This window comes from Lycium barbarum, chromosome 1, assembly GCF_019175385.1.
Source record: "Lycium barbarum isolate Lr01 chromosome 1, ASM1917538v2, whole genome shotgun sequence".
Taxonomy (NCBI): Eukaryota; Viridiplantae; Streptophyta; class Magnoliopsida; order Solanales; family Solanaceae; genus Lycium; species Lycium barbarum.
In genome coordinates this window covers 142,789,257-142,799,755 of record NC_083337.1, presented here as the reverse complement: position 1 = coordinate 142,799,755, position 10,499 = coordinate 142,789,257, and the positions used below count along the sequence as shown (strand labels likewise).

The following is a 10,499-nucleotide window of genomic DNA, read 5'->3' as shown; positions in this document are numbered from 1 at the left end:
GATGATTGGTTAAATATTACCGATTGGGAAGATGTTAAGGAATTTATTGAACTTTTACAAAAAAATTATAATGCAACTCTTGCTTTTTCTAGACAATTATATCCCACGGTAACCGGAATTTTAGCCTACTTAGCGAAAATAACTAGAGTTTTACATGAGTATAAAGATAAATCCGGTTATTAAGCGGCTATTTTTAATATGAAAAGAAAATTTAAGAAGTATTTTTTTCACATCCCAACTTTATTTATATTGGTTCTCTTTTAAATCCTTATTTTAAAAATGTCTTATACTAGAGCATTGGTTGGTCAAATTTATAACTATTTAGAAATTGACGAGGAAGTTGAGCCATCTTTAAATGAAGCCGAGCTCGCGATTGATGCCGAGTTTCAAAAAGTTTTTAGTCATTATTCTAATTTGGAAGAAAGTGTTACACCCGTTGCTCCACGCCCTACTACTTCTCAAAGTAGCAAAAAGGGCTTGTCGGGTTTGTTGAATTTAAAAGTTTTACATTCACATCCAACTCCTTCTCATAATGCAAACTTTGATGAATATCACCTTTATTTGATGCAGCCAAATGTGGATATCAAGGAACTAGATGATTTGGACGTCTTAGCATGGTGGAAGAGATACAAGGCGAGTCATCCGGTACTTTCAAGACTGACTCGACATATCCTTACGGTTCAAATATCAATCGTGACTTCGGAGAGTGCATTTAGCCAAGGAAGACAACAAATTGGATACGATAGACACTCATTATCCGGATTTAGCTTGCAAGTACTAGTGTGCATTCGCGATTAGATTAGATCAAAGCGACGCAACTAAAACTTAGAAGCGGTGGAAGGCGAAGAGGAAGAGATTGAAGATTTGATAGCAAGTGGAATGGACTAAATGGAAGACTTTGAAGATATCTCCATGACCGAATATGATATGGCGGATATTAGCCAAATGATTAATACTTTTTGATTTTATTATTCTACTATTTCTTTGCAACTCATGTATTATTTGCAAGTTAAAAAAAAACTATAACTTGCAAATAAATGTTATCCATGAATGAATAAAATATATGGCTCATTGAGCTTTCTTCTATTTACTTGTGTTCATAGTTTTACTTATATTAAGTTAGCAATATACCTAAAATATACTAAGAATATACTTATAATATACATCTACTTAAATTAAAAACTAGAAAGTTATATACTTGAAAAATAACTAAAATATACTAAGAATATACTTATAATATAAATATACTTAAGTTATAAAATAGGAATTTATAAACTTAAAAAAACTTAAGTTATAAATAACTTAAATTATAATACATATAACTTACATATATAAGTATATATAGTATACACATAACTTAAACATATATATATATATATATATATATATATATATATATATATATATATATATATATATATAGTATATATGTAAGTTATAAGTATATATTATATATATATAACTTAAACATATATATATAAGTTATAAGTATATATAATATACATATAACTTAAACATATATATTTATTTAAGTTATAATACATATAAGTTAAGTTTTTTCTAAGTTTGTAAATTTCTATTTTATAACTTAAGTATATTTATATTATAGGTATATTCTTAGTATATTTTAGGTATATGTAATATAACTTAAGCATATAACTTAATATATATATATATATAATATATTTAAGTTATAATACACATAAGTTAAGTTTTTTCTAAGTTTGTAAATTTCTATTTTATAACTTAAGTATATTTATATTATAGGTATATTCTTAGTATATTTTAGGTATATGTAATATAACTTAAGCATATAACTTAATATATATATATATATATATATATATATATATATATATATATATATATATATATATATATATATATATATATATATATATATATATATATATATATATAAAATATATTTAAGTTATAATACACATAAGTTAAGTTTTTTCTAAGTTTGTAAATTTCTATTTTATAACTTAAGTATATTTATATTATAGGTATATTCTTAGTATATTTTAGGTATATGTAGTATAACTTAAGTATATAACTTAATATATATATATATACATATATGTTGTTAATTAGTAAATATATAAACTTTACTTATAAACTTATATAACATATATAAATATACCTACAATATACTAAGAAATACTATAATATATATATATATATATATATATATATATATATATATATATATATATATATATATATATATATATATATATATACTATACAAAAAACAAAAACAAAAAAGGGTTTTTAGACCGGAAACCGGTCGGTTTTATAACCGGTTACAGGTCCAGTCCACCCCGGTTAACGGGCTTAGTTTGGATTAACAAACACCAATCTCTTATGTTTGGACTCTGAAGATTAAGCACAGCTTTGCTGCATATGTTGGTACTTTTGAATTAGTCTTAGTCTTGAAAGAATTCTTGAGCATGTTGACAGAAAAATTGACACTCAAATCTCTATCATTTCCAGTAGTTTCGCTCCAATTAACTAGTATATTCCTAGATAAGACTATGACATTTAAGAAGCAAACTCACTCTCATTCGAAGAGTCAGAAGAAACATTTTGTTTGGTAATGACCACTCAAAAGAAAGAGTGCAAAGCCTCGGCCCGACCTGTAGGTCTGTTAAATTAAATTGAGGAGTTGAGCGTGATCTGGCGAAGTGAATATTTTTGAATGCTAACATGTGCTCAATCCAGCGGGAGCACATGTATCACTACTACTAGTCATTGCTTTCTCCTACGCATCTTCTATTTGGTGGGACATAAAGCAGCAGCTATTTTAAAAACCAGAAAACATGGAGTTAGATTAAAAGTTTCAGTATTCACAGGGAAGTTGAAATCCTGAGAATAGTTAAGTTAATTCATCACATGTTTTATTCATGCCTCTGTATATTGTTTCTCCTGCTCTCTAGCACGTCTCTTTATCCAATTACATGACTAGGCAAGACCACATTAGTACTCTAATTGCACTTGAGCATTATTTTTCCCAAATAAATGTAAAATTCTGTTTATTCTGTTTTTTTCTTTTTTTCTTTTTCTGTTTTCTTGATCCGTTGTATGGGTCTCTCTGCTTGCTGAACAGAAATTGAAAGGGAACTAGGAATTCATCACAATCTTATTGAATAAATGTACAAGCATAAGTAATGGTATATGTTTACAAGCTGGATAACTTGCATTAAATTTTGATGGCAGAATTGCAGTTGAAATTAATTGAGGAATTTCCAGTTGTTACTATACTTTTCGATTTATTCAACTATATATTTTCTGTAACAACAAAAATAACCGAATTCAGGCATATTACATGCCAGTGTTCACAAAAAATCATCTTGGGAGCTTCTGTGCTCGAGCTAGTTCAGGAATATATTTTACGAAGTCTTCATGAGCTTGAATGATTAAGTCATCATCGTCCCACTGGTCACGATATGTCTCGGGCTGAGTCTTTCTATTCTTTCTTGAGATAAAATACATTTGCTTTCTCCATTCTTCAGAGAGTGTACATCCACACTCAGCAGCCAACCAATCATCATAGTCAAACTGTAAAGATGGGGATTGACAACCAGTCAAGAATTATATGACACTGTTTTTGTTAATCTAAATGCCATGAAGAACAGGTATCATGAAAACAGCAGTAGGAGATATATAGGAGCTTCCCAGAATAGTGCATTTACACCAGAGATCAGCATTGAGTCCTTACTTGTTTACCCTAGTTACGGATGAGCTATCAACACAATACAAGATGAGGTCCCATGGCTAATGATATTGTGTTAATTAACGAAATTGGTCAGGATGTCAACCAAATGCTCGAACTATAGAGAAGCACATTAGAAAGTAAGGGTTGTAGGATAGGTAGAAATAATGACTGAATACATGCACCGCAAGTTCAGTCTACTATGAGACGAGCGAAATTGACAAGAGATGAGACGAGCGAAATTGAGAGAGATGAGACGAGATTGCGGTACCAAAATGCAAACAATTGCAATACTTAGGCTCATTGTTCCAAGAGAATGGAATGATAGATAAAGATGTTACTCATAGGATCAAAACCGGATGGTTGAAATGGAGAAGTGCTACCGAGGTGTTATGTTATAGAAGGATGCCTACCAAAGTGAATGGAAAATTTATAGAACTACTATAAGATCGGCAACGTGATTTGGTAATGAACGTTAGGCTGCTAAAGTTCAACATATCTATAAGATGAGTATTGCAGAGATGGGGATACTAAGATGGATGTGGATCGTACAAGATCAGATAAGATTAAAATTGACCATATTTGCCAGAAGGTGCAAGTAGCACGCATTGAGGATAAAATGAGAGAAAGTCGCTTGAGATGGTTTGGTCATGTTCCGTGTCGACCTGCAAACACGATCCCTTTAGGTGTGAAACTATGGTGAATAAAGGTGTTAGGAAAGGACAGAATAGACCTATAATGACATGGAAGGAAGTTGGAAAAACCTACAAATTATTTGCTTATCCCACTTTGTAACCCCACCCCCCGGCCCTCTCCCCCCACACCAACCCACGTAAGGCCTCTAAAAAAGAAAGAAAAGAAAAAGGATGACAACCCATAGAACAAATAGAAACCTTAAACCATTCGACAAGGTTGGATAGATGCTATACCTGACAATCATCCATATTGTGAGTGTACCGCTTTGGAATGCCAGCAGCTTCCATGGATGAGTAGAGAGCTTCAATATCAGCATTCATATCTTCCTTTGATGGGAGAGAAATGCGACCAGATAAAACACCAGCAATCCACTTGCTTTGCAGTTCACACAAGCAGAATGGTATAACCTGGTGCAACCACAGACAAATACTTCGTTCATGTCTACCATTTAAAATGTAAATTGATAAACCCCAGCACAAACCCTCTTAATTTTACCTTCCAAGGCAGCCCAACAAATGAAAGACTTGGAGCAAAGGCTGGTGGGAAAATGTGCTTGTAAAGTGGACCAACACGGTTGTCATCCACAGTCACCATCCCATTAGATTCAAGAAAAGGAAAATGATATTTGTACCTGGGAAACATAGAGTAGCAAATTTTTTGATAATTCATCCTACCATCAATTTGACTATCTTGTAAGATTACTAGCAATTATTTTCGACTACAAAAAGTGAAGGTTAGAGATCTCTCACTATGAATTAGGAGGTCTGTACTAGCAAACTCACATAAATAATTAGAATTCACTTTGTGCACCGAGCTGCCCATTTTTTAAGCCGAAGATAAAGAGAACGTTTCTCTCCTTTATGTTACACTTTCTAGCCAAATCTGCCCTCACTAGTCTAGAACAACATACCCAGTGTAATCCCACAAGTGGGGTCTGGGGAGCGTAGAGTGTACGCAGACCTTAACCCTACCTTGAGAGGTAGAGAGGTTGTTTCGATAGACCCTTAGCTCAGAATAAAGCAATAACAAAGCAGGCTGCCATCACTAGTCTGTAGAATATAATTTCAACTGGCCTTTTCCTGTAGACTATAATTTCAATCATATAGAGTGTTCCAAAATAAGAAAAATGGGAAAACAACCCCCCACCCCACTCCGGATAAAAAAAGACAAATTATTACAACCATGCAACTTCCCTTATGGTTAACATGGTAATAATTCCTGGTTTCTTTCCAATGAAAATATCGATCGATGTTCTTTTAAGCTTACAGTTAAGGAATCAAAAGGGTACAGGGTTTATTTTGAGACTGGCCTACTCCAGAGCAGATCAACTACTTTATTACTGTTTCTAACCTTTGGATCCATTATCTACACTTATCATGCCAGTTCCTTATTGATTGTCTGTTGACCTCGTCATTCTTTTGTTTGTGCACTAGCCTTTCATTTCTCCTTAAAAAGAAAAAGAAAAGGCTATCAATGTCACCTTTCATTCGTTTTCTTTAACCTTGGGTGAAAAGGAAAGTTTCAACAGGACTAATCACTCACCCTGTGCAGTGTAGGATGATTTCAGCAAGGACTTTGGAACCATCTCGAAAACTCACGCCACCATCACTGTCAACACCTTCAATCTGCATGATTTAGCTGGTATCAGTTTTCTTCAAACCAAACTGAAGATTGAGCAAGCATCAAGTGTTTTTTTCTTTTTTCTTTGATTGAGCAAGCATCAAGTGTTTTTTTCTTTTTTCTTTTTATGACGTAAGAGGATTTCATTACATAGAATCCAGGGGATGCAAAGTACAGATCAGCATCAAGTGTTGACAAATCTCCACATGAATATACAAGTTATTAACCACTTTACCATATTATGGAGCCAAATATTATCATAGCCAGGCAGCTTCATCGGAACTCCACTTGTAGCTGATCTAGAAGAAATGTGGACTTCTTTAGCAACTTCAGCAATTTCTCTGGAGATATCAGTAGCACTTGCAGCACCTCCTATCAGCACAACAACCTGGAAAACCATTTATAATTTACTCTGATCACAGAACTTAAAGGTAGAGTGTCTTATGATCTGGCAATAAGATGTTACTATTTCTTGAAATACATTTGTAAAAGCTTGGAAGCTGATCCAACCAGGGAGCATTTTTCCCAAGTCACGTCTAGGCTTGAATAAGCATAGATGCAAGTTCATTTTCTGTATAGCCTATCATTTCTAAATAGCTTCCTAAGAACAAGGACTACTATAACTTCTAACTATTAATATTCATTGGTAAACAAACAGGTAGATTTAAAATTTAAGAGTTATGTGTTTGTAGTGTCATCCCTCATATATCCATTGATTCATTTGAAAGTAAGACTTCAATAATAGCATTGTCCAAGGACGTTCCGTTCAATAATCTATTATGTCTAGCTTGAAACTTCATGTAATAGAATATCATAGAACACTTTAAGTAGAGCAAATTCGTAATCGAACCAACTGCAAGCATTTCAGTCACATGGCTACAGTATTATTAATTCGGAACATCAATATCATAAAGAAACAATGAACCTGAAACGTACTTGGTCTCGAAAAGGTTCAGGATCACGGTAATTGTGGCTGTGAATTTGCTTTCCTGGCCAGACTTCAATTCCTGAAAGGCTAGATGTCTCCAGTCAGAAACTTCAAAAACTGCTACTGACACAGTATGCCAATCATTGGCAAAACTCATAAATAATGTCAAAGCTAATTATTTAATAATGGCATAAAAATGAAGTTAAAATGGTAAAAGAAAAGAGAGAAGGAAAACCTCAGCCAAACATTCAACTTCAATAATGCTATTCTTGAATTTATATAATACTTTACTGCTATGTCATATGGTTATCCTGAACAAGAAGAAGAAAAATGGAAAAGAAGTGGCAATTCAAATAGTAACTCAAAAGTTTTGAACTGCTTGCAAACCATAACAGACAAAGTACTTATCATATGTGTGCATTGTAAAAAGAAACAAAAATATGTCTGAGAAATAAAAAGGCTAATCTTTTATCCATAAAATGTTCATTCTTTGTCGTCGACGCTGTCTCAATAACAGAGAGAGAAAAGAAGCAAACATTGCAAACCAAAATTTACTAACTGCTTGCAACAGGCAAAACCGTGATAAACAGGAAGTCGTAATGCCGGTGCTAAAAAAGATCAACTTTGATTGGCCACCATCACTAATTAAACGGTAAGTAGGATAAAACAGTTCGCTTAATGTACAAATCAACTTGTCTTGTATAATGGATTACCAAATACTTAAAATCTCCATACCAAACTTTATTACAAAGACAACAATTTCATCAGCACTTGAGTTATTCCAGCAACGAATCTATAATTACAACAAAGTGAAACATGACTAAAGGATTATATTCTACTCAAGTGTGAAGAATAAAAGATCAAAGTACAATTGGATTATCAAATACTTGGTTATGAGTATAAAAGTTTCATCAGCATTTGACTTATTTCACCAAAGAATCTATAATTACCAAAAATTAAAGAGTGACTGAAGGAGATAGTAATCTATTCAACATAATACTCCCTCCATTTCAATTTATTTGTCTTACTTTCCTTTTTATTCCGTTTCAAAAAGAATATCTCTTTCCTTGTTTGGCAACTCTTTAGAGGGTGTTTGGATTGGCTTATTTTAAGTGTTTAGTGGCTTTTAAGCTCTTTTCTACTCTTTGTAGTTTTTGAGAAAGATAAAAAAAAAAAAAAAACAATTAAGCACTTATTTTTAAGCCAAAAAAGTACAAAAATAAGCCAAAAGCTAAAAGTTGGCCAACTTATGGCTTTTAGCTTTCGGCTTATAATCTACTTTTAAAAAGCCAATCCAAACATCATTCTTAAAGAACATTTTAGTACATTATACGTATCTTTAGTTAATAAAGACAAGATACAAAAGCAATTCAATACTTCCTTAAACTCCATGTCAAGTCAAAACCAGACAAACAAATTGGGACGGAAGGAGTAATAAAGCATTAAAGATCAAGTTTTTCCATATATTACCAGGAATATCAGCAATTCTTGGTTCAGTATAATGTCCATTACATATTACAACAGCATCATACTCTTCATTATCATACACGTCATCATTTCCTCTCTTTCTTGCACTAACTTTCCATTTCCCGTTTTCCAACACTCCCACATACCCAACTTCCATCCCAAATCTCACAACCTCCAAAACCCCAAACTCAACCGCAAAATCATTCAAATAATCCAACACTTCCTTATGACCCGGATACCTTCTCGGGTCACTACCCGACTTCCTCTTTGCCACAAACGGGTAATCCCGAAAACCCATTACTTCTCTTGGTAGATTAACACGTAGAGATGAATAAAGACTTGAATGAATGATATTCCGGTTCGGGTCGAGTCCAATCGGGTCGGATTCTGTGTCGGGTGTGTAAACCCATGTGCCACCTAATTGATTTTCTCGTTCGAATATAACGACAGTGTGGCCTTCTCGTTTGAGTTCTCGGGCCGTAACTAGGCCCGCTGAGCCCGCACCGATAACGGCGACGTTTTTGGAGGTGTTTTGAGGCATTGAGAGGATTTTGGGGAAATGGGATGGAGCTGGGATTGGGGATACAAGTGTCATATGTGTAATTGTTTTGAGAGAATAATGAGGTTGGTTTGAAGAGATGACACTTCGAAGAATCATGACTTTGGGCAATATTTTATGTTTTGTTGTTTGCTGAGTTTGTATATGTTGTTTTTTGTGTTTGATTAGCTGGTTGTTGGCTTGTTGCATGTGGATTTGTGGTATAAGTGGACCCGTGAATCTTTGGTTGATTCTTCACCACATTCAGTGTTTTTTGTTTCATACTTCAGCCAAGAATGAAGTTTTGAATATTTTGTCGGGAACTATGCATCAAAAATCTTTTGAAGGGAACGTTGAAGCAGCGTGTGATATTAGGTCTACTAGCTCGGTTGGTTGACTATTTGAGTTATAATTTCCTTTCTCATTTTTTCTTCACTCACCTCTTCAACAACAACAACAACAACAATCCACTGGAATTCCACAACATGGTGTCTGGGGAGGTTAGAGTGTAAGCAGATCTTACTCCTACCGAGGTAGGACGGCTGTTTCCGAAAGACCTTCGCCTCAATAAAAAGTATAAAAAGAGGTCAGATAAGGCCAAGAAATTCAAAGTGATATGGAAATGAAAATAACGAAAGCGACTAAACCATGATGAAGCAGTTTGCAAAGGGACAGTAGCTATCACAGGTAAAATAAGATAATCAAAGTATAGAAAATAACAGATAGTAGTAGAAATCAAAGCATAAGAACTTATATCGCGATAGTGTGACTACTAATATACAAGGATAAACGATACTATCTACTAGCCTTCTACCCTAATCTGAGTCCTTCATACCCTCCTATCTAAGGTCATGTCCTCGGTAAGCTGTAACTGTGTCATGTCCTGTCTAATCACCTCTCTCTAATACTTCTTCGACCTACCCCTAGCTCTTCTGAAACCATCCATGGCCAACCTCTCACACCTCCGCACTGGGGCATCTGTGTCTCTCCTTTTCACATGTCCAAACCATCTCAGTCTCGCTTCCCGCATCTTGTCTTCCACCAAGGCCACTCCCACCTTGTCTCGGATAGCCTCATTCCTAATCCTGTCACTCCTGGTGTGCCCACACATCCATCTTAACATTCTCATCTCGGCAACTTTCATCTTTTGAACGTGAGTGCCCTTAACTGGCCAACACTTCGCCCCATACAACATAGTCGATCTAACCACCACTTTGTAGAATTTGCCCTTAAGTTGTGATGGCACCTTCTTATCACAACTTCCCTCACCTCTTATGTAATTAAAAAAAAAAAGCAGTGTGGGATCTATAGGTGATGAGTTCAAGTCGTGAAAGCTCGGGATACTTTGTGCATCGTGTTGGGATCGAAATAATCAGGGCGTCATGCGGAAGCTGATAATTGCAAATCTTGAACAATGATAAATCAGTCGATAAAAAAAATTATACTAAAATAAGCATGATATTATATATGATTTGGCCGACTGGCCTACATATTAAAAACTAATATAAAAGCATAAAAACTATTGAGAGAAA

The 10,499-nt window shown here is 34.2% G+C and overlaps 1 protein-coding gene across 1 annotated transcript; it reads right to left on the bottom strand.

The window, feature by feature from the left end:
- Positions 1 to 3,133: 3,133 nt before the first annotated feature.
- LOC132641148 (flavin-containing monooxygenase FMO GS-OX-like 4) lies at positions 3,134 to 9,256 on the bottom strand. The gene is made up of 7 exons (XM_060358039.1): positions 8,433 to 9,256; positions 6,971 to 7,041; positions 6,270 to 6,422; positions 5,957 to 6,039; positions 4,910 to 5,045; positions 4,648 to 4,821; positions 3,134 to 3,564 (listed from the first exon to the last, which is right to left on the bottom strand). Exons 1-7 carry the CDS (start codon positions 9,175 to 9,177, stop codon positions 3,352 to 3,354), a joined length of 1,575 nt encoding a protein of 524 aa, XP_060214022.1. The 5' UTR covers positions 9,178 to 9,256; the 3' UTR covers positions 3,134 to 3,351.
- Between the last annotated feature and the right edge of the window lie 1,243 nt (positions 9,257 to 10,499).